The sequence below is a fragment of the Bombyx mori genome, chromosome 1, assembly GCF_030269925.1.
Source record: "Bombyx mori chromosome 1, ASM3026992v2".
Taxonomy (NCBI): Eukaryota; Metazoa; Arthropoda; class Insecta; order Lepidoptera; family Bombycidae; genus Bombyx; species Bombyx mori.
Window position 1 is genome coordinate 17,980,003 of NC_085107.1, and position 24,234 is coordinate 18,004,236.

Sequence of the window (24,234 nt, forward strand, 5' to 3'; positions counted from 1 at the left end):
CAGTTATTCTAACTATACTGAGACCTTAGAACTTATATCTCAAGGTGGGTGGCGCATTTACGCTGTAGATGTCTATAGGCTCCAGTAACCACTTAACACCAAGTGCGCTGTGAGCTCGTCCACCCATCTAAGCAATAAATAAAAAATATATGAATGGGAAATGAACGGAACCATACTAACCAACGGAACCACTTGCTATTTGTCGTTTATGTTTGACTATTTGTGAACGGGTAAAGGTGTTATGCTAAAATTAATATTTATACCAAAGCTTCATGAAATTCGTATTATTTCCTATTTCCCTACATGGAGCAGAAACATGGACGATCTATCAAAAATATCGTAAACAGATTGACGCCCTAAAGAGGTTGTGCTGGAGACGTATGCTGAGGATAAAATGCCGCATCAATGTTTCCATTCTGAAAAAGCTCTAAATCAAATACAGTCCTTCGTCGATTCTATAATTGCGAATCCTTAGGAAAAATCATCCGTAATAGAAGCTTGTTGGAATGAGTAATGGTTCCGGGAAAAGTAGACTGTGAATGATCTCGCGGTGGATCACCCACAAGATGGATAAACCTTATTAAATCATCTACGAAGTGTTCCCTTATTAAATCACGCACCACCACAAATAGAGAGAGATAGAGAAGCCTCGCAAAAAAGCCGCAACCAACCAATAAAACTATACATAACCATAACCAACCAGAAAAACTGAAGCTTACGGACACCGTTTAATGATCATCAAGACTATGACTTCATTCTGATTTGCACGTAACCTCTGAGGTAAGAGTTATAAATTACTAGATAAAGTTATTAGAACCAAGCACGAAAAAAAATACCAAAAAAAGAGGTAAGAGTTATACATTTTAGTGAGGTATACCTGAGGGAACTCATATTGAGTCCCTGCTTTGGAGGGACATGGAGTGGGACGCAATTTAGACATACGCTGTCTTAACTTAACGACAAAATCCGTCGGGTCCTCGAAACCACAAGGACCGGGAGGTACTAACAGTTCCCCTGGAAGCGTTAATGTTTCTCCGTAAAGCAATTCCACTACTGTTGCTTGTAGGTCTTCTTTAAAAGCAGAACGCATTCCTAATAAAACCAAAGGTAATGCATTCAACCACGAATCATCATAACACATCAGAGAGGCCTTTAGTTGTCTATGCATGCGCTCCACGAGTCCATTGGCACAAGGGTGGTAACTAGTAGTGCGTATACGTTTAGTACCACATAAAATAGTAAGGCGTCTGAAAAGATCCGACTCGAACTGTCGTCCCTGGTCGGTTGTGATGACAGCAGGTACTCCGAATCGAGCAATCCAACCGGCTACAAAGGTGCTCGCCACTTCTTCTGCTGTTATTCCGTGCATAGGCCAAACTTCGGGCCATCGAGTGTAGCGATCCACAGCAGTCAGGCATTATTGGAAGTCAGAACAAGATGGAAGAGGGCCTATGATGTCAATATGGACATGCTTCAGCCGAGACGTAGGACTGGAGAAGTGTCCAAGTGGAGATTTTATATGCCGCGTCGCCTTACTTCGCTGGCAAGCAACGCAGGTTTGGCACCAATTTGGCCACACGAAACGGTCTGAGATCAATCGAATGGTTGATCTAGTACCAGGATGGCTAAGATTATGTAGCTGAGCAAAAATCTTCTTTCGCATAGGTTCCGATACAAATGGGCGTGGTCGCCCTGTTGACATGTCGCAGACCAAAACAGTGTTTGTGCCAGGAACTAAGACGTTCTCTAGTTTTAGAGAAGAATTCGCATCGTTACGATACTTTTTCAATTCGTCGTTAAGTTTTTGGCAAGCGGAGAGAGCAGAATGGTCAGTTTCAAAACTAACAGCTTCGATGCGGGACATGGCGTCCGCCACCGTATTGTCCACCCCTTTTATATGGACAATGTCCGTGGTAAACTGTGAAATAAAAGACAGTTGATTTAACTGTACCGGAGGAAGCCTTTCGCGACGTTGCGAGAACGCGTAAACTAATGGCTTATGGTCCGTATAAATCGTTACGTGCTGTGCGGCTAGGAAGTGTCGATAATGTTGCACACTCTCATATACCGCAAGAAGTTCTCGGTAGTATGCTGGCCACTGGCACTGTCGGGGATTCAGCTTTTTACTAAAGAAACCCAGGGGTTGCCAAGCATCACCGACTTTCTGCTGAAGGCAGGCACCTACGTGAGAACTGGAAGCGTCGGTGAAAAGCCCTAGTTCAGCGTTAGGCAAAGGGTGTGCCAACAGAGCTGCAGATGACAAGCTATCTTTACAGGCATTAAAGCATTCTTGGAGCTCAGGTGTCCAAGTGATCGGTGTGAGACCTTTACCTCCAGTGGCTACGATCGCGTTGACTAGCGGTGCTTGTAACTTGGCCGCATTGCGCAGAAATCGGCGATAATAATTAACCATCCCAATGAAACGACGGAGTCCTTGTATAGTCTGTGGTAGAGGAAAATCTTTTAGAGCTTGAATGCGCTCTGATGGCGGTTGTGTTCCGTCGGCGGATATTCTGTTTCCGAGAAAAGTAACCTCAGGAGCACCAAACACGCATTTTGCTGGATTTATAACGATTCCGTAATCTTCAAAACGCTTGAAAAGAGTACGAAGGTGTACAGCATGTTGAAGAGCATCACGGGAATACACTAATATGTCGTCAACGTACGCAAAGCAAAAATCGAGACCTTGGACAACTTCGTCTATAAATCTTTGAAACGTTTGGCCTGCGTTGCGCAGACCAAAAGTCATGTAATTAAATTCGCAGAGTCCGAAGGGTGTTATGATGGCGGTTTTACAGATATCCTCAGGCGCAACAGGAATTTGCTGATATGCCTTAACGAAGTCGATTGTACTAAATATACTACACCCAGATATGTTATGGCCAACGTCACCAATATGGCGAACTGGGTACCTGTCGGGTATGGTACGTGAATTCAATGCACGATAATCGCCGCAGGGTCGCCAGGTCCCGTCGCGCTTAGGGACCATATGAAGTGGAGAAGACCACGAACTTTTCGAAGGTCTGGCTGTCCCGCACTGTACCATATCATCAAAAACCGTTTTGACCTCTTGAAGTTTTTGAGGTGCCAGACGTCTAGGACGACAAGAGACTGGGGCGCCCTCAGTGGTTAGAATATAATGAACTGTGTTATGCTTCGGCTCACGAATAAGTCCTGGTGGCTTCGTAATGGACGGAAATTCCGCAAGAAGTGCAATAAATTGGGATGACGGAGCGCAGACAACTTTGACGCTGGTCTGGTCTAAAACAGCGCCGGCAGCAACGCATGACAACCCGGTAATGCTATCGACGAGTCTCTTACTGGCACAATCTGGCAACAGCCGATAGTGCGCCAGAAAATCCGAGCCGATGATGGCGGTGTTGACGTCAGCGATAATAAATCGCCATTGAAATGTGCGGCGTAGCCCCAAATTAAGCGCCATTTCTATGTGACCAAAAGTGTGTATCTCACTACCATTGGCAGCTGCTAACGTATAGTTTGAACGTACCGGCTTATTTGCTAACCACTGGTATGGGTAACAGGAGAGGTCGGAGCCTGTGTCTATTAAAAAACGGCGCTTAGTTGCGCTTTCGGTGACAAATAATCGGCGACTCTCCTTTAAGCAGTCAGATGTCGCCATCATTGACTGCTTTTGTCGTTTTCCGAAGGTGGCGGCGGCGTCCAGGTACATGGTTGAATACACTTAACAGCTTTAGTATTAAATTTCCTATGGTAAAAGCACATTTGAAGCTTACCAGGCGTTTGTGAGCGTTGTCGCTGGTTTGAGAAATGCCGGGTCCTATTTCTACCGCGCTCTGCAGAAAGCACAGCAAGCTGACGCGTGACCTCATCCAGACGCCGTGTGATATCTTCTAACGAAGGGGGTGAGACGGCAGACGTGCTTGCTGAGAAAACAGCAGATGAATGAGGTGCGACCATACCAGGCGAAACTTCCAAAATGTTGTCCGCTAGCTCAGCGACTTTGTCCAGCGAGAGTTCTGATTGGGCGGCCAAAATTGCTTGGAAATGTTGTGGGAGGCGACGCATCCATAGCTGGCGAAGCAAATTTTCATCAGTGAGGGTGTTTCCTGTCAATGATCTAAGATGACGTAAAAACTGCGAAGGACGGCGGTCACCCAACTCAACATCACTGACAAGTTGCCTGACACGTTGCTCCTCAGACGCGGACAACCTACGGATCAACTCGGATTTGAGGCGACCATATTTGTCCTCAGGTGGTGGTCGGAGAATAATGTCCTCTACCTCCCCAATAACTCGGGTATCTAACTGAGCAATCACGTAGTTAAATTTAGTCAGGTCAGCGGAGATGCCTGAAATCGAGAACTGTGCCTCTACCTGAGCAAACCAAATTGCAGGTCGATCAGGCCAGAAGGGAGGAAGTTTTATGGCTACTCTGCATACTGAGGTAGGTTGAGGAAATAATGGGTCTGTGGGGGGTGGGTCCGTTTTATCAATGCCTTGCATTTTAAGTTTTTGTAACTCAGCCTTTAGGATGGCATTTTGTTGTAGTAACAGTTTCTTTTCATTTTCTTCTCTAACTAATTGTTCGTTTGCCTCCATTATTGAACATTACGTTTACAATTGTAAAAACAAAAAAAAAAACCTAAGCATTTATACAATGTAACAACTTAAAAAACAATAATAAGTAAAGAGGAAATTGAAAATTAATGATTATGTTAAAAGATGGCAAAATACTGACTATAAGAGACACAGTAAAAAAATGAAATAAAATTATAGTAAACAAGAAAATAGATATTAGTCAAATACAGATGTGATGTTAGCACCGACTTACATTTCGTGACGATTTACTCTAAAGCATTCATGTATATAAAACCTAAAACTGTAAATATTTTGCCTCGTAAAAACAAATGTTTCCTTACTACTAATCGTACAATAATACCTTAATATTATTATTAATTACAATGTTATACTATGAATTGGTGGAGCAATGAAGGCCCGTTAACAAAATATGATTAACTATTGTTACAAAAGGAACCTTTAAATTAAATTAAAATTTTGTTTTTCTTTTTTTTTATGTCGACAAAGCTGTTGTATATGCAATTATGTAACAAAATTAAAGTTATAGTATAGGCGGAGAATATGAAAAAGTATTAAGATTAAAATAAAATAAAAAATTTATAAAACACTTCACTGAGTCAATCAGAAAACACAAAAAAAAAAAAATAGTTCCGTGTTGTGGAATGCCGCACCAGGTGTTTAACCGCTTGTACTTGATCACTCTGCTTTGCGCGGCGATGCTGCGCCAAGTGCATATGGTTTGTAGTCGATCTTGCCTGAATGCCGCCCCAGGTGTATATAGTTTGAACTCGACCTTATATGGATGCTGCGCCAGGTGTATATGGTTTGTACTCGATCTCTATTTGTAACGATCGATCACGTCGGGGTCACCAATGAGGGAGCTCATAAAGAGTCCCTGCTTTATTTCGCCGTAAAGTCGTGTTTTATATAATTAACACCACAGTTGAAACAATGTACATTTTATTGTTGTAGCGGCATAAACAATTCTAAGTAATTATATTACATTAGTTATTAAACACATTATAAATTATTTTTACGTTTTAAATATTTGGCGGTAAAAAAGGTCCCGTGTCACAGACTAAATTCTTTTTCCCACCTGTCGTGCGTTCCGGCTTACGCATCATAAAAATATGCGTTCATAAACGCCACATACCTACATGTAAAGTTTTAGTATTTTAGTTATAAGCTACACGATTTCTAAATCTAGAGTTCTACGTTGCATACAAATATAGAAATTTACTCGGCAAATTATAGTTAGGCTTTGATAGTACTAAAGTGTATAGTTGATAAATTTTATTTTATTTTAATAAAACACAACCTAAGGATCTACTACTGGATCAGAATCGCAACCCAGATGATCGTGTAGGACGTCGTTTCTTACGAACCATGGAGGAACATGGCTAACCTGTAAAAGCCGGATTGTAGGGTTTGGAGGGTGTCTCTATGTGTACGAGCCGCGTGATTGAACCCAACACTCGCGTAAGTTATGACGGGCCTTATGCAAGTTTTGTAAAGTTTCACCTTGTTCCGAAAGGTATTTTACTCCGGTTACAGGTTAACGCGCGCGAATAAACGCGGTGCGGTCGCGGACTGATTTTATGACCGGGCAAAATGTCATCGATGCATCCAAGGTACCTTCCAGGTAATTGACCTTCCTAGCCAAGGCTGTTGGTTGGCCAAAAAGAGTATTTGGTGCTCTCAGTACATTTACCAGTCCAAGTATAAGTAGTGCTATATCTATAATTAGTACATAATATGTCTTAAGAACATAAAGCTAATGGCATACAGTAATGTTTTATATTTATTGCTTCACTGGACCATTAGATTAGACTATGAGATGTGAAGTGTTTCAGTCTTGTAGAATTTCATTTCAATGGTTGCAATATCCAAAACTTCATCACTTTCCGCTACATATCTTTTTTAATTTTAAAAAATATTTATTTGTTTTATTCTATTAAATGATATTAAATATGGTTTCAATATATTATTATTAATATGATAAATTAAATGTTTTTTTAGTAAATAGTTGGTCATATGGGCTATATTCCCTCTGCCTATGCAGTGAACAAATAAAGTTCAAAGTGGATCAAAGAGTAATAGTGTTTTTATTTTACACTATATTAAAGTGTATAATCTATGTTTTACACTATTGCTCGGTTGCCTATCGATTTTTCGTCATTCGTGATTTTAAATAAATACCTCGGTTAGTATATACCGGTTAGTATTCAGTTGATTAAATATTGCCTATCAGCATTCGCTTCCATCATCTCAAACAGGTATGGCATTCCAATAAATTTGAGTTTTCAAATATTTCGCCATCAACGACACTGGATAATTCAACTTGCAATGTTTCGTGTGTTTCCAATGTTTTACCATTTCAATGTTTAAATATTTTACCATTAATTAATAGTTTTTATTAAATTTGGTGACTTGAAAATTCATCACTGTTAGAAATACAAATTTCCTGCGTTCATTATGTAACAATGGCGGAATGCTTGAAAAATTCTCAATCATCTCAAATAGTCTACTGAGATTTGACCCTTGCCAGCTGATTTTTATGTAGACGCCATTGAGATCCGAGAATCAATTCGTAAGGCCAGAACTAACTCATGGGGGTTACGAAAATATTTCATAAATAATGGTCTATTACTAACAATATGTCTATTTCCTTCGGAACATTCTACGTGGTTTATTTGTACAAAATGTATATAACGTGCTTTGCTCCCTAATACTACTTAAAAATACGAAACCAAAATAAATCGTTAACTACATTTTATCTTTGAAACAAGTAATCCAAAGCTAAATAATGCAAAATAATACGTCATTTTAAGCAGATGAAGTTGCACTCTTGAAAATTGTCTTTTTGATTTTACATTCATACATCATTTGTCTGAATTTGCTGTGCATTCCCATGATTACTCGCTCTATTAACGGGATAGAAGCCATTATAAAATTTCTTAATATCATTAGCTTCATCATGAAAGTGTTGTAAAGTAACAAAAGTGAATTAATTAGATACTGGTAAGTTTTACCATTACTTCTGTAAAAAACAGTCACAAATATGTACTAATTATTAAATTAAATAATAAAAAATATTCAATATTTTATTTTAATGAGGAAAAAGTTCCCTTATAAAAATGAATGTCAAATAACCAAATTATTTTTGTAGAATACTATGTTACTAATGAATTATGTTAATCAAATAATCATTTCATAATAATAAACCATTTTAAGAAACTTGATAGGATCTCTAAAATCTACTCAATTAGTTAATATGTCCAAAAATACTTTCTTGTTTAAATATTCATATGAATTTGTTTTAAATTGGATTTGGCAGTTGAATCTTTAGGCATAACAGTATCAATTTATTTCCAGTACTTTGAGAACCCATGGAAAATGAGTTGGAATGTTGCATTTGACATAGTTATATTAGTCTGTAGCCATATCAAATTAGCATGCTAAAAGTTAATAACATTGTTATGAGCTGGTGGATATGTTGTGAGCCCATAATGAATGAAGTCATGTTCTATTTCTGCTGCAGAGCAGTCATTCATTGTGGTCTGAAGGATAAGGTAGTCCTTTTTTGCAATTGATCAGACTTTGACCATGACAATGTGACCAACTGCTTTGAACTAAATGGGGCAGAAGATTGTCTGCCCATTGCCTACATTTTATAGAAATGAAGTTGCATCATTTGCTAATAAACTATAAAAAATAGTTTTGTTGAGCTTAGTTTACAATGGAGTCATTTTATAGGTTCCACAGATAATCATCAAATAGAGTGGTAAAAGGATAATAATGTGTTAAAATTGAAAGCTATTTTATAATTTAGGAAACAAAGTAGTAAGTAATGGTGAAAATTGAATTTCATTAGTTATTTCTATAGATATGCTTGACATTTTGTTTTTATTTGTTTTCAGAAATATTATTTTGATGAATCCCCTATAAAACTGAATATTAAAGTTTGTTGTTGAATAAAAAAATAACATCCATATTCAGTGTAATTGTGCTAGTTACACTTGAAGAAGAGTAGAGTAGTTACACTAGCCAGAAGTACTATTTCATAGTCATAGTATTTATGCAATAAAAAATAAATGCACACAAGTAATTGATAATTTTAGTTTGTTCTTAGGAAGTTATTAAAATGACTTTCAAACCTTGATTACATGATTACTTGAAACATGATGAAAATGAGTTAGTAATTTGTATTATAATATCAATGGGCTACCACTTACTGTCTTGCTTATTATTTTTTACTATTCTTTACTACAATAATTCTTTATCCATATATGCCACTAATAAATGCTTTGCTTTATTGCCTGGTCTGATATTCTCTTTAAAAAAAATTTAGAAATCAATTTTAAGCATCTTCATTTATCTAAATAATACCCTTTTTGTGAGCAGGTTTATGGCGTTGTCACAGTTCCTGCGTCGGAATCTTGTGAGCATAGTCTTTCCCACCATAAGCATTACGCTTATTTTTCTTGACTGGAACCACACTCGCAAGTGGAAAGCTCAACAGATCAAAGTATAAAATGGCCATCTTCGGCATCACTCCTCGCTTCATTTGGTTTGGTGTTCCGATGACAGGGTTCTTCATAGGCAAATTTCTGGATGACCAAGAAACCTTGAGGATGACGAGCTTCCGTGATAAGTCTGCTTTGTTTGGAGGCAGAGTCAAAGAAGGTGATCCACCAACCTGGCCATAAATGATAATTATGTAGGTTTGTTGCAAATAAATTTAGTGTACAATAATTTGAGTTTTATTTGACATGCTTATTGAAGCTTCTTCTTCTTCTTTTAATTTCTTATAATTTTTTTTAGCTAAATAAAATTGCACACTGAATTCCTTTAAGAACATCAGACCGTGATGAAAATACAACCAGACTCATAATTATTTATGAAAATTTATATTAATGTTATACAAATAAACATAAAATACTAATGGTCAGAAAAGATAATCCATGTTGATTTATGCCTTAATGTTAGTCAAGCTTATCAACATCATTGAAATCCACCCCAAAATTGTGTTTAGTGAAGTCATAGACAAAAATCTTTGTTTTATCAGTAGAGCTCTAATATAGCCTTATTTTAAATGGTAGGTAGCAAAGCCTATTGACTTCACAGTGTGAATGTCGCCACCCACTTTGAGGTCGAATTCCCCAACTGTTTTGTACTAATTAATAGCTGTCAATTGGGACTCATTCGAGCGGCCTCATCATCTCACCACTAGACCAAGAAAGTTGGTGTATCTAATGAACGGCAATACTATGTAGTAAGAACCAAATTTAATAACTCAAACACAAATCTAAATAATACAATAGTTTCATAAGACAGGAAAAATTATAATAATAAAAAAAGTGTTCATAGCTGTGGATACCCCACAGCTATGAAAGTAAAGCTATGAAAGTAAAAGTAAAGATTAAACCTTAATGTTTTAAATTCATAATTAAATGAAATTTAGTTTGAGCATGATTTGTCAGATACCAGCTATTTATGAATAAAGAGTTCAGTGGTAACTTCCATCCTGATAGTACAATCTCTGGCCATGTAGATTGCAGTCATGCACATGTATAATTTCTAGATTTTCTACTGAAGTGTGAGCGATCTATACTTCTAACCTGACAATATTACATTTGGTTTTAATTAGTTTCAATTAACATTTTATTTTTATTTATTTCCTATTACCCTCTGCTAGGGTGTAGAGCTCGAATCAAAACCTTCCATTTACATAGGTCTTGGGCAGTCTGTTCTAGCTCCTCCCATCTTATGCACAAGATGCCTAGTTCTTGCTCTGCTGAGCGACCCCAAGCTCGAGACAATTTCAATTAATATATTGTATGTATATGTACGTAAAATGCGTCTTAGAATATGATTGATAACAATTATCAGGCGCTTAATTTGATGCGGAGGCTTCAAGCATGAATTCGTCTTTTCTCATATGAGAGGATCAATGCCGCGTTCTCCTTAATCTAACAAGTTCAGGTTTCGCCCACTTTGAGTCTGGGATCTGCAAAATATTTCGCCTGACTTTTCCTTGAATGCTTAGCTCCATCCCCTCCTCCTTTCAATAATTCTTTGGGGGCCCTATGATGGAAAGCCACGTTCAGATGTTTTTCTACAAATTTGAATTAGTTGGTTTGAATGGAGTTCTTTGCGGCTCTCAGCGAATTTGGCTGTGCTCTGGTCATTGCTCATCTGTCCATGAACAACATTGTCCTCTCAGCATCGGGTGGGCCGATTACTTGTCTACCGACATTTTTTTCAGTGTGGCTTAATAATAACGATTGTAACTAAAATCTGTACTTAGAATTACGTAGGTACTAGGTACCTAAATAAAGAGGACAAAACGTAGTTACGTAAATGTGTTTGTGTGATCAAGTGCCTGAATGGTGTCTGTGCGTAAATGACACTGCGGTTCCCTTAGGTAAATAGCCTGTGGCCGACTCGGCAAATACATAGCCGTCGGCTGGCTGACTGAGCGGTAAATTGGATGCAGCAAAATTTTGTGTCCGAATTACTCGGAAGATAGCTACAAAGCACTGATAAATGATGATGGTTATCTAGTTCTTGTCAGTGTACTGTAAATGGCGGTTGTGTTTAGAAAACATCATACAATGCATATTCTCGAGGGGACTCGAGAACTGTTTTGGAGACATTAAATGAATATAAAAGCCCTTTTGTCCTATGTAATGTGTTATGTCTCGCCTGCTATACCTATGCTTCATGTTGCCGATCTACAACGTAAATGCCGCCACCTACCTTGAGATATCACTTCTAAGGTCTCACTAGAGTTACAACGGCTGCCCCACCCTTCAAACCGAAACGCATTACTGCTTCACAGCAGAAATTGGCAGGGTGGAGGAACCTAAATATTGGCAAGCTAAATAATACATACTAACCCGCTGGCGTGGTGGATACCCCGCCGAGCCAGTACCGGCCTACCGGTTCGGAACACGATACACCGCCGACCGGGTTGTCTTCCACAGTATATTTGGCGACGACAGCGACGACGGAATATGGACCGTATCGCGGACCGCAACCGCCGATGCGCCATCCTATACTCCTGGTGCCATCGCGCTAGAGTAACGGTAGTGTGTGACGCAGCCTCGACCCTTCAGGTCGCCCCGTTATTATCACAGGGAGGAGACTGCCCCTCACAGAGGCCGAAGTTGTACGAACGCCCTCCTCCGACACCCGGCTCGGCGGTGGCGATACGGTGCCGAGAGGAAAGCTCTACCTCTCCCGTTTTGCCACCACGTGCTTCGATTGCGCGTTATTTCGTTGTAAATTGGTCGCTGACTGAATGAGACAGCAATCGAAACGCCGAACACTGCGTAAACGTAAGGGTTATAACAAAACAATGCCCACTGTGCGGACGCTCTGTCTAAAATACATGGGAGACAAGTATCAGGTACTCGCTACTTAAAGCGGCGCGTCACGATAACCCTCTTATCGTGGTCACCGTTAACTACATATTCAACCCAGGCGACGGGGCAAAGCAAAGTCGCCTTCGCCCAAAACGGCTCTTCGTCGTTGACGACGAAGAGTTCCTCGTGCGAACTAGCTAATAGACAACCCAATGAATTTCTCGCCGGATCTTCTCAGTGGGTTCTGATCCGATAGGCAGATTCAGCGAAGGACTGCTCTTGCTAGGGCTAGTGTTAGCAATTACCTCAGGTTGGGACTGTGAGCTCACCTACCGGTCCGCGTGAAATTGGAATAGCCCCTTCGGCTACCAAAGATGAGGTAAGGGAAAAAAGTAGGTACTTATGACGCCGCAGACTTCAATTTTACACGTCCTTACGGATCCATCAGATCCAATAACCTTTGCATTAGACGCCTTCAGCTCTAACACTAGGAGCAGGCTTAGGGACCTCGGTAACCGTACTCGTCGAACTCTACAAAGAGTTCGCCGTGCAACCTAACCCATGAATCAGCTCGCTGAGTTTCTCGCCGGATCTTCTCAGCGGGTCACGATTCCGATCCGGTAGTAGATTCATTCGCGAAGCAGCTACTCTTGAGCTGTTAGGTCTCCTTCGGAGGCGCTCGGGTAGCTGTTAGCAAATCCCACCCCTCCTGGCTGAGCCTTTGCTCGCCCACCTGTCCTGGTGAAACTGGAAAGGTCTCCGGGCCACCAGTAATCCTTCAATCATAAAAAAAAAAAAACTTCAATTTTAGTTTTGGGACTACAACGAAAAATCGTTCACTCATTCGGAACTGATTCATTTTATCCCACGTTGTTCTGTTTTATTATGATCATAAAATGTTGAGAGATGATTATCTTAAATTACATTATCATATTACCTATAATATGTAAAGACTATTTCGGTAACTAAAGTAAAAATATTCAAGTACAAACTTTCATTATCCTTAATTTAATTAAATTTTTACTACATACAAATTCTCAGGGGCGCTGGTTGAAAGTTAACGAAAATTTACACTAACAGACATTTATAAATTAAAATGAATGCTAAATAATAAATTAAATTATACAAAAAATAACATAAATCTAATCAAAGGTTGGCGGATATTTTGTGAAACGCAGCATTGGACGGTTTTTACATGTAGACCATTATTAAAATAAATCAATCAACATTGATAGTCTTATTAGACAGTTTAACGTGATAGAGATGTACAATGATACAAATATTCCGTATAAATAGTTCTTATCGCATCGAAGTAATGTACATCGTTTGTGATACACATACTTGTATGATGTATACTTGTATGATGATGGTACTATTCTTGACAATCAAGTCCCTGTCCCTGTCCCTGTCCTGGTGGAACTGGAAAGGCCTCCGGGCCACCAGTAATCCTTCAATCATAAAAAATGACAATCAAGTATAAACGACACGACACAATAAGTAATATGATTTGAGGTTTCAGCATCATTAGTTTGCCTTTATCGTCAAAAGTATAGTCGTATCGCTTAAACCAAAGAAAAAAGATAAAAAGATACTGGAAATTTCAGTTCCTCCCTTCATAGAGACCACCTCACTAAAACAATTAAGTACTCAAAGACACAGTTTATTTATTCAGAAAGTTAAATCAAATAAATATTGAATTCACAACGATTTCTTTGCCATGGAGTACCACAATATGATAAATGGTGCCCAAAAACCTGTTCCGAAGAAGATTGAAAATACTAATGTTGCTACATATCTGCGTAAAGAGAAATAGCTATTAATCTTTGTCTCGATAAAATCAAATGAATACTATGCTACCTATTGGAATTTAGTAAATGCAATTAATTATTTCATTATTATTTTTTGTCTAAGAATTTATTAAACTATTAGATGTTTTGATATTTTATCGTCTCATAAAATTTTTCGTTGATAAATTCACGAATCAGTAGGTACATATACGACAATATTTATTTTGTTACTAACCGATTTGTAAATTTAAAAGGCAAATTATCGAACGGTTGAGGTGGTCCCTCGTCGTGGTGATGTCGATTCTGAAGCCTCAATGATTCCTGCGCTTTGCCGACATAGCTCTTGCCACGGAAAGCATTGGCAAATAAAGCCCTTAACCTGCTCATTGTAATGTAATTATTATAGTCAAGTAAACTTATCGAATTCAAGGATTTGTTTTATACAAATGAACTAAATGACGTTTTTCGTAATGACAAAATTAAATTACTTTTTTTTTATTTCATTAAGGAGTTTGTATGTATTATGATAATAACAAAAATAATAAAGAATTTAAGAAGTAGTATTCCCAATTGTTTTGCTCCATCTTGTAATTTAGGACTACTGCACTTAACTACGTGATCCCTTTTTTACTATTGAACTGCACTGAACTTTACTTTTTAACCCCTGCTTAAATTTTTAATCCCTTCAGAGGAAAACCGGCATACGTCTCAACTAATGATGAGTTGTTCACAGACCTCACTAATGCCAACGAATTAAGCGACTGTATATTGCTGAGGATTCCGCTCTAACTTCTTTTGGTGAAGAATTTATCTTAGCGCTCATGAAACATGAGCGTACAACAGCGTGCTTTGCTGATGTACACGATCGACGGTGACGTCTTACCATTAGGTGGCCCGTATGCTTGTTAGCCTACGATGACCCTTAAAATAATGGCAGCAGTGATGACATAAAATATTAACTGATTTAAGTTCAGCGACTGAACAATAGTAATCATTTATTGCTTTCCAATTATAATTTGCGTAATAACTGGTGGTAGGACCTCTTGTGAGTCCGTGCGAGTAGGTACCACCGTCCTACCTTTTTCTGCCGTGAAGTAGTAATGCGTTTCGGTTTGAACGGTAGGGCAGCCGTTGTAACTATACTGAGATCTTAGAACTTATATCTCAAGATGGGTGACGCATTTACGGCCTGGCCACGGGGATCGGCGGTGCGAACAGCGAAGCGGTGGGCGAGGCGACCATTCGCGCAGCACCGTTTGCAGGCCACGGGTACTCACATTCGCCGCCGCGACTAGTAAGGAAGTCCGACAGCGAAATGTCTATATCGAAATTATCTCGATATTGCTTACAAATTAATAGTTTTTTGGTTCAGGACCTATTATTTGGAAAAGATTGTGAAGTACATGATTTGAATAAGAATCGGAGTATACCTATAGATGGAGAATTCCACAAGAAGTACGAGAAATACTTTGGGTGGCTAGACTTCCAAATAGCTGGTCTAGCTAGTATTTCAGCTATTTTATTTTTTTATTGCTTAGATGGGTGGACGAGCTCACAGCCCACCTTGTGTTAAGTGGTTACTGGAGCCCATAGACATCCACAACGTAAATGCGCCACCCACCTTGAGATATAAGTTCTAAGGTCTCAAGTATAGTTATAATGGCTGCCTCACCCTTCAAACCGAAACGCATTACTACTTCACGGCAGAAATAGGCAGGGTGGTAGTACCCACCCGTGTAGACTCACAAGAGGTCCTACCACCAGTAATTACGCCAATTATTATTTTGAAGATTTCATTTTTATCACACGATGTTATTCCTTCACCGTGGAAATCAATCGTGAACGTTGAGTGTTGTTGAGTACGTATTTCATTACAAAAATTGGTACCCGCCTGATATTCGAACACCGGTGCATCGCTCAACACGATTGCACCGGACGTCCGTTAGGCCACGACGACTTTAAAAATATAAAATAAAAAATAAATAAAAAATATAAAAATTTCGGCGTTAATTTTTCGCGGCGAAAACAACTAAACTCATTTAATCACTGCACTATTCGCCGCGACTACCGCTCGACTCCGTGGCTCGCGCCGTCCGTATTCATGCATTTGTTTTGCTCGCCCGCCGCATCGCGCGATTCGCTCGGTACATTTCGCCGGTCGCTTCGCCGGTCGCCGGTGCGCGTGGCTTGTTAGGTACATTTCTATGCGCTTGTTTTAGTCGCTAGACGCTTCGCCGTTCGCACCGCGCGAATATTCGCATCGGCGAATGTCCCGTGGCCAGGCTGTTACGTTGTAGATGTCTATGGGTTCCAGTAACCACTTAACACCAGGTGGGCTGTGAGCTCGTCCACCCATCTAAGCAATAAAAAAAAACATTTTACATGTGGAAGAAATGATCTCTAGAAGTAACACTGTGAACGAACTCAGTGGATTTTGGTAGCTGAAGTTGCCCTTCGCGTTTTTCCGTGACCCTAGCTTTCCCGTTTCGATTAGTTTTCAATTCTTGTTACATTGCGTGCAAACTAAAAATTATTTAATAAAAAAAAACGATTCTAATTCAAAATCAATAAAAAAAGACCATTGTGGTTTCTTTGTGATATTATGTCGATATTACGAGAATTGCTGCTTTTAGGGAAAATTTCCAATACATTGCATATCGGCTCTCAATCGCCTAACTTAAAGGCAACCGAACCTTTAAATTTTGGCATAAAAAAGAAATCACAAAGTGGCAGGTATGGGCTAAGCACGGGAACAGCTATTGGGCCTCACTATTTCTTCTTCTTTTTCTTCACCTTACTCCACTAGGTGGGGTCGGCGCAGCTAATTTTTTTCTTCCATTCACTTCTATCAGCCGTCATCTCAACACTCACTCCTCTCTCTCTCTCATATCGTCATTCACAAACTCCATCCATGTCTTCTTTGGTCGACCTCATCCCCCTTGCACTACCTTGCACTACCATTTCCATACATCTCCTAGTCACATGCATCTTCTCTCTACGCATCACATGTCCATACCACGCTAACCTAATTTCTTTTTTTAGGGGCTTACTGAAGAGGCTATACCCAACGCTTAGCCAGGATTAGTTGGTGCGTGTTCAGACGGTTCGTAGGTAAAGCAATGTTTTATATGTACGGATTAACATAGTCCATTATACGTCTACAATTTTTTTTATTTAATTGGAATAGATATTCTCTGAAAGATGCTTCGGAATAATTGTGTTGACGCGCCCCCTGTTTCTTATAAAATGAACTAACTGCGTAGCAAATACCAAAAATTTATTGTTCAATTTTACATGTAACAAATAGATGGCGCTTATTTATTCATTACTACCTAAACCTGTCGGGAATCTGTCCAACTGGTTTTATTAATCGTCAAAAAATCAAAGAAAAGTTTTTACTTTGCATTTATTTTTCGAACATTCCATCTCGTTTTACTGGAAATTATTCAAAAACTCAGATCAAAAGTAATATATTTTAGATATATCAATAGATGGCGCTGCTGTAACTGTAACTGTTGTAACAGTAAAAATTCAAAGGGTCAATTTAATAGGAAACAATTTAGATTGCCTGTTATTCATTCTAATTTTAACATTTTATGCTCTCAAACAAGCAAAACTTTCAGCGACGGGTGGTCGATGCTATTAGGTACTAATAAAAAAGTGTTAGAAGTTGGGGGGAAATTAAATACTTAGTGAATGAATATAGCCCACTTATTCTTTGATGATAAAACATAATATTGTATATTTCTGATGTCAGTAACTTAATATAGTAGTAACCTTGAGCTAAGCTGACGACGAGCTTGCAAAATAAATACCGGAACCCTTCAATGTTTACTGTTATAATCAGTTATAATAATCCAGTTTTTACTTTATACAGTTTGTAATATATTAAAAGAATGTGTACCTATTTCAACTTTTCGTTCTAAATTGATCTGCCTTAAGTGATAAGCAATTGCACTGTAACATGTAATCTCAGAGAGTTGAATCAATGTGTAATCTATACTAATTTAAAAACCTACAGTGGTTTTTACGGATGTTCCGTTATAACTACTGAACCGTGCATCCGATTGACTTGAAACTTGGTATCCATGTAGAAAATACATGTACTTAATGGATAGGCTAATATTTATATGAGTGTTGGACTCCCTAATATTAATGACAATAAATAATAATGTTAATTTTAAATGTCAAGCGAAGCGGGCGAATACGGCTTGTTAAAACATACAATTCCAGTCAGTTGACAGCTCACAAGTTTCTTATAATCATCGGTAGATGTCGTTGACACTATAAAGTAAGGTTTCTCAATGTGGTATTTAGATGTCGCTAACCGTCACAAATTTTACTATCGTTATATGTTTTTGGATCACATTTTTATTTAATATTTTAGTTCTTTCTTTTTCAATTTAATTACATTATGCATTGCATTGCCTTTAAGTTTCAGTTTTTGTATCCAATTACGATAAATAGTATCTTGATACGTAGGATTGGTTTCATTTTGAAAATTGTCGCATCTCCATACCTCAGGGCACTATATTGGACCAGGCTAAGGCCAACCCTGGGGCCTAAGATGATAAATACTTCAAGGTATTTACTGTGAGGCTGTCCTCGTAAAAAAAAAAGCTCAATTTGTACCAATTCAATGTAATATCTATGATGTATTATTAATTAGAAAATCTTCTGCCTTTTAATTTTATTCAATGTGTATTTTGTTTCTTCTTAAGTTCGTTTCTTTATATTATTGTTTGTAAATTTAATGTTATGTAACACCTAGATAAGTACACGACAACAAATCTTTCAATCAACCACAGTTCCTTATTGTTTTTCGAATCAATAAATGTTTGTGTTGGTTTCAAATTATTGTTTTTTTTACCCACTCACTTCTGGCTGTTTTTTTTAATTATTATTATTAATTTAAGAGCACGTTATTATGAAGTAAAGTTAAAAAAAAGACATTTCATCTTTTTATTCATTTTCAAATACAATAACATCTATACAATTGTATACTACGACTAAAATATGTTTATTATAGAACATGTAGTTGAATAAAATTACTTAATTAAAAGACGAACTATAAAATATTTGTAAATAAACAAACAAACAAAAGTAAATAATGTTGACTTGAAAATATTTTAATCACAAACTTTGGTAACTTGAATAAATAAAATTAAATAAATTACATGCAAATAAATTAATACCTATTCAATATTTTTCTTCATTAATCTCACTCAAAATGTGCATCGCACTAAGCATATTTAGATTAAAGACTCAAAAACGTATTATTAAAATATTTTTGTGTCTAGTCTGAATGAATAGGTTTTTAAGTTTAGAAACCATGTTCAAATAACAGGCTTTTAGGCTATTATGAGTCTTTGGTATATATTCATAGACAAATCACAAAAAAAACAAACAGATCTTAAAACAAGTAGACAAGATATACATGTTTTAAAACTAATTTTTATTACGATTAAAACATTACGATTGCACTTTTAAAATTATCTTTTTCTAATTATTTACAGATTTCGTGAAAATTGGCAAACAAGATTACAAAGTTTTTGTCAATAATGTTAGTTATATTTTTAATGTAGGCATAGTTCTATGCTCGGCTTCTTTCTTCGGCATGGCAAATTTGGCATATTCAGTAACTAGTTATTTCCGTTTCTTAATCGATTTAAATTTATATTTGGTTTCACTTTATTTCACTTACAAACAAAGGATTAACATTAGACACATTAAAGTTATAAAACACTATGATTGCTTTCATTAATACTGAGGTTTAGTTATTATTGTAATACTGAATAAATGTTTACCTTAAAATAATGAAATACAATTAATGAAGTTTGTATAAGCAATGTAAAATAAAGTAAAATAGAATAAAATTTGGTAAAAAAATATTTAAGTCGGTACTCACATTCATATAATTGCGCTCATTAATGTTGCGTAATTAACTGATTTTATTTAATCATTAACTGATAACAAAGCAATTATAAATTTAACGAATTCATAGGATGTTTGATTCATTCAAATGCAATACATTTTTGTCGGAGTTACTGGAAATAAATCAATAACCAAAAGTATTTTATTATAGTGAAATATTTCGGTGTAAAACACTGGTTTAAGAAATAAATTCACATTATAGTAAGTATTGTTAAGTATAATAAATACCTGTTAACATAAAATAATTGTAGAGAACAGCAAAAGAAAGAGCTTGGTTGATGTTTAGAATTAAAAAAATTGGCTTACGTTTTTCAATTCTGCTTATTAAAATTTAAAATATATTTTATACATACAATAATACTGAACAAAACGCCATCACTTGATTCTTTTTTCATTTTCCAATGAAGTACGTTATTATTAATTCATTATAGCTGTGTACAGAGTACATGATTAGTTCAATAAATTGTTTTCGATTTTGCTAAAACATGTTTTATGGATAACTATTTGTTTCATATTTAAGTAGGTTTTTTGTTTCATTAAAATAATTAAAGTCATCTATCTGCAAAACCAACATTAGAAAATGTAAAAACAGTCCTTCATCATATTATACAAACGGTTTTCAGTACCCAATATTTTTATTATTCTTTGATATATTATAATATCCTAAATAAATAATTCTACTTAATTTAATGAGTATCTATTATTTACAATTTGTTTTGATAAAAAGACTAGCCTTGGAACGTCGTTACTGCATGTAAATAATAAATTTTGAGTAATTTAAATTAAAATAATTTAAATAAAATGTTTACAAATAAAAATAAAGGTGCTCCGATGCCTTCCTTGTCATAAGCAATGTACAATACATTGCTCTTTTAGTGAAGGCTGTATGTTATGTACCCGCTTGAAGATAACTTAAAATTCATCTAAAAACTTCATTGTCTGAGTCCAATTCCTAAAAAAAATTCTCTACCTTCACCTACCTACGCTTCAGTGTGCTTAGTGCGAATTTTTTAACGTTCTCGATAGCGTAAAAGTTAACTCGAATTTGTATAGAGTTGGAACATTTGCCGCTAGGAGCATTGTTCTAACTGTAGGTATACAAATTCGACTTAACTTTTACGCTATCGAGAACGTTAAAAAACTCGCACTAAGCACACAGCTTACCTAATACAGGTCCTGTACAAGTTTGTTTCCAATAAATAAACTTGCATTAGATAATAATAAAATAACTGAGATTTTTCGTAAATAAAATCTCAAAACTTTTTATATGCAAAAAGGAAAAGGCAAAATAATCAAGCCGTCTTAAGTGATGTCCTTACTAATCGACAGCAAAGAAATTATAAAATCTAAGTTATAAATCAATATTTGGTACAAATCGTATTGAGTGAGCTTAATTTGTATTTGTATTGAGATGACGTATGTGTAGACTTGTGCGATATGAATGCGGTCATTTTCATTGATCGCGGAAATGTAGTAAGCAGCGGAGATTGATCTGTGGCTAGTGCATTTAGGTCAAATACCGCGGACATGCACTCGGTATTGAGTGTTCGGCATTATTAGACGGATAATGAAAGGTTATCTATACTAATATATAAATCTATAGTTGTTTTTACGGATGTTCCGTTATAACATGACCATGCATCCGATTGACTTGAAACTTGGTATCCATGTAGAAAATACAAGTGCTTAATGGATAGGCTAATAATATGAGTGTTGGACTCCCTAATAATAATGAAAATAAATAATAATGTTAATTTTAAATTCCCAGCGAAGCGGGCGAGTACGGCTAGTCCTTGTATATTATTATTCGCGCAATCATTTCGCATCGGTATGTTTATCCGTATGCGGTAAATGCAAATTAATTAATTAAGAAAAATATATCTCGGTATTAATTTTAAGACAAATGGAAAATCGTAGAACAAAGAAAACATCGAAGCACCCTTGGTAAAAGATAACGTAAAATTAAAGTGTAATCAAAAACACAATGTGCTCATTTCAGTTTATAAAACTGGTCATGCGTAATGGGGGTAGGAGCCGAGATGTGACGTCACGTGCGGTGGTGCCATAGTGTGGGGGGAGTACAGGTTGCTGCCCCCGCCCCCCCAGTTTCCCCACGATGCTGACGGAAATATCGATGCTGAAACAATGATATTCTAACCTCAGTCATTAGAAAGGTGCACAATACAATCGTTTAGCAACTGCAGTACGCGCATACCTACTAACCTAGTTGTTATTTTAAATGCTTGCATAATATTAACACTGTCAAAGGTTCATTCTTTACGGCCAATGTAAAGTCGTTTGGCTGATCCAATAGGTTTTTATAGGCACGTTATTATTATATCTTACGTCCTAATTTAACCTGTTCTAAGGCTTAGAACAAGTTAAATTGGTTGCAAGCGCCACAAAAATAGTTTATCACAAAGGTTTTTTTTACAATTAAACGATGTACAATAAACGTTTCAAAAACTATACCTACTTGTGTATTTATAAGACGGCTTTCGCATTTGCTCCGAATATAAATCACAAATGTGATTTCCAAAATAACATAATTTAAATATTCAATGGTGCATACCAAAGTGACATTTATGAAAATAAAATTTAACTGATCGTAACTATCTACTGTATTTTTTAAAGAGGTTTCATAAAAAAAAAGAGAAAAAAAAACCGTTAGATTTTACACGTCGTGATGTAGCTCTACATTCGAAATAAGAATCGCAACTCTCTGCAATTTAAATAGTGTACTTGTACGCCATTAAGTCAAGTGTGATCGTGCCGGTGGCAGCGACAACCCGTTTGGAGCGTCTCGCAAATATTTGTGTAAGCAAGTGTACCGAAGCATTAGCCTCGAGATACAGATTACAGCGGGCCAGCATACACTGCGACTGAAGGGCGCATTTTATTAAAATCTAAACCACCTGTCTCGTCTAATAATGAATCGATTATTAAATACGCGTTTTAAAAACGCGTTTCTTTGGAATCTATAACAGTGGTCCTTTTTTTTTGTACTTATTTGTAATATGCAATAGACTAAAAAAAAGGTTTGTCAAGTTTGGAAATCACATTTGAAGATGAATTTCGCAATAGACTAATTTAGTATGGCAATGAAAATAAAAATCTGGGTTTACCTGTGGACGTAGGCATGGCCGCGTGTGGAGCCATGAAGGATGAGAGCTTAGCCGAGTGATGGTACGAGCTCATGAATAGGTCGCTCTGGTATTTGTAAGCCGGGTCGCTAGCGGCTGGTTGGGTGGCCGCAGCCAGCCCTTGGAAATCGAATTTGTAGGCATACCTCTTGCCGTGGACTTTCGTCATTATATTTTTATCGTAGTAGTATCTGTGTGAATTACGAAAATGTTAGTTTAATTTGGTAACATTGTTGTTTTGGCGGTTTTTTTGTCAGACGCTCCATGTATGCGAAATTATTCTTACAAACAGCGTCTGAGCATATCTTGTTCATATATAAAACTGAATAATGTTTACAGCCAGCTCGCACAGACATCACAGAAAAATCGCAAAGCCAAATACAAAAAAAAAAAACGGGTACCCGAAAAATCGCCGCGTCAAAGACGCACATTGCAATGTCTCAACACCGCTACACGTTTCACATTCCGCGCGTCTTAGAAAGGTGCAGCGTGTGTTGAGGCCGATCCAGTGGAATTGCTGGGGTCATTTACCTCAATGCCCTGCTTAGCTTGTCATAGTTCATGTTTGGCTTGGACTTGCGTTCGCCCCACCGCCTTGCCACCTCGTCCGGATCAGTTAGCTTGAACTCCCCATTAGTGCCTTCCCATGTGATGCAGCCCGCATTGCTGGAGTCACTCAAGAGCTCTAGTAGAAATTGCCACAGCTGGATTTGTCCTGATCCTGTTGTGTTAATAACAATTTAATTAAAAATTCAAAAAAATATGGTTGAATTTCTGTCACTAACCTTTTAATACACAATTTATATCATCTATCTATATATATAAAAATGAATTACTGTTCGTCAGTCTCGCTAAAACTCGAGAACGGCTGGACCGATTTGGCTGATTTTGGTCTTGAATTATTTGTAGAAGTCCAGAGAAGGTTTAAAAGGTAGTTAAATATGAAAATGCTCGGAATTAAATAAAAATACCAATTTTGTTTTCCCTTTGATGTGCCTCCCGTCGGACGGATTCCTTTTTTTGTTTTAAGTTTATTTTATACAAAAGTTTAGGTATTTTATCTATCGATTGAGAAACTACGAAGTCTGTCGGGTCAGCTAGTTCTTCATAAATTTCTAAGCGATTCAACGGGACATTCAAGAAAGCGATTAACAGTATCTTATTTAATACAGTAGCCCTTTTTATCAGTAAGTGAGAGAACATCGCCGCACTAAGGGAGCGCAGGGGTCGGGTCCCTAGCGTGGAAAACACGCTGCGATATTACGCGGGCATGTTAGAAACTCGCACGACTGCACCGCTCGGGCGCACTCGTGTGGAACGCAGCGAGTATGGTCCGCAAAAAAGGATACCTAAAAATATATGTTTACTGGATCGCTTTTGTAGAGTATAGTATTTTATAAGGAATAGTTTATATAAGCGCATTAAAAATAGCTGTTATCC

The 24,234-nt window shown here is 37.2% G+C and overlaps 3 protein-coding genes, 1 long non-coding RNA gene and 1 other non-coding gene across 5 annotated transcripts in view; 2 read left to right on the forward strand and 3 right to left on the reverse strand.

The window, feature by feature from the left end:
• Nucleotides 1-1,593: 1,593 nt before the first annotated feature.
• On the reverse strand, nucleotides 1,594-4,581 carry LOC119629070 (uncharacterized). Its single transcript, XM_038013658.1, has 3 exons — nucleotides 3,942-4,581; nucleotides 1,847-3,561; nucleotides 1,594-1,692 (listed from the first exon to the last, which is right to left on the reverse strand). The coding sequence occupies exons 1-3, from the start codon at nucleotides 4,579-4,581 to the stop codon at nucleotides 1,594-1,596; spliced, it is 2,454 nt and encodes an 817-aa protein (XP_037869586.1).
• A 2,141-nt stretch (nucleotides 4,582-6,722) lies between these two features.
• LOC100302108 (uncharacterized) lies at nucleotides 6,723-9,315 on the forward strand. Its single transcript, NM_001161792.1, has 2 exons — nucleotides 6,723-6,777; nucleotides 8,965-9,315. The coding sequence occupies exon 2, from the start codon at nucleotides 9,096-9,098 to the stop codon at nucleotides 9,267-9,269; it is 174 nt and encodes a 57-aa protein (NP_001155264.1). The 5' UTR covers nucleotides 6,723-6,777; nucleotides 8,965-9,095; the 3' UTR covers nucleotides 9,270-9,315.
• Nucleotides 9,316-13,574: 4,259 nt separating this feature from the next.
• On the reverse strand, nucleotides 13,575-14,220 carry LOC101739055 (uncharacterized). Its single transcript, XR_009974097.1, has 2 exons — nucleotides 13,953-14,220; nucleotides 13,575-13,725 (listed from the first exon to the last, which is right to left on the reverse strand). It is a non-coding gene; the product is annotated as an uncharacterized LOC101739055 (transcript).
• A 1,868-nt stretch (nucleotides 14,221-16,088) lies between these two features.
• The window catches only part of LOC119628503 (uncharacterized), a 93,899-nt gene continuing 85,753 nt past the window's right edge, over nucleotides 16,089-24,234 (forward strand). Inside the window, exon 1 of the long non-coding RNA XR_005244670.2 lies at nucleotides 16,089-16,828. This is a non-coding gene — a long non-coding RNA (uncharacterized LOC119628503). The remainder of the gene's footprint in view (nucleotides 16,829-24,234) is intronic.
• LOC101745591 (DNA-binding protein D-ETS-3) overlaps nucleotides 18,666-24,234 on the reverse strand; it is a 93,137-nt gene continuing 87,568 nt past the window's right edge. The window contains exons 7-9 of the mRNA XM_038010872.2: nucleotides 23,326-23,515; nucleotides 22,777-22,985; nucleotides 18,666-21,788 (exon numbers count right to left, since the gene is read on the reverse strand). Of these exons, the coding sequence (XP_037866800.1) occupies nucleotides 21,664-21,788; nucleotides 22,777-22,985; nucleotides 23,326-23,515 (524 nt within the window). The 3' untranslated portion in view covers nucleotides 18,666-21,663. The remainder of the gene's footprint in view (nucleotides 21,789-22,776; nucleotides 22,986-23,325; nucleotides 23,516-24,234) is intronic.

Excerpts from the sequence above, each read along its gene's own strand:
- LOC119629070 (XM_038013658.1), bottom strand. The coding sequence starts at position 4,581 with ATGGAGGCAAACGAACAATTAGTTAGAGAAGAAAATGAAAAGAAACTG. Across the intron at positions 3,562-3,941 it reads CATTTTGGAAGTTTCGCCTG|ACACAGGCTCCGACCTCTCC; the intron begins GTATGGTCGCAC and ends GTTTTTTAATAG. Across the intron at positions 1,693-1,846 it reads CCATGTCCCGCATCGAAGCT|GGCGACCACGCCCATTTGTA; the intron begins GTTAGTTTTGAA and ends ACATGTCAACAG.
- LOC100302108 (NM_001161792.1), top strand. The coding sequence starts at position 9,096 with ATGGCCATCTTCGGCATCACTCCTCGCTTCATTTGGTTTGGTGTTCCG.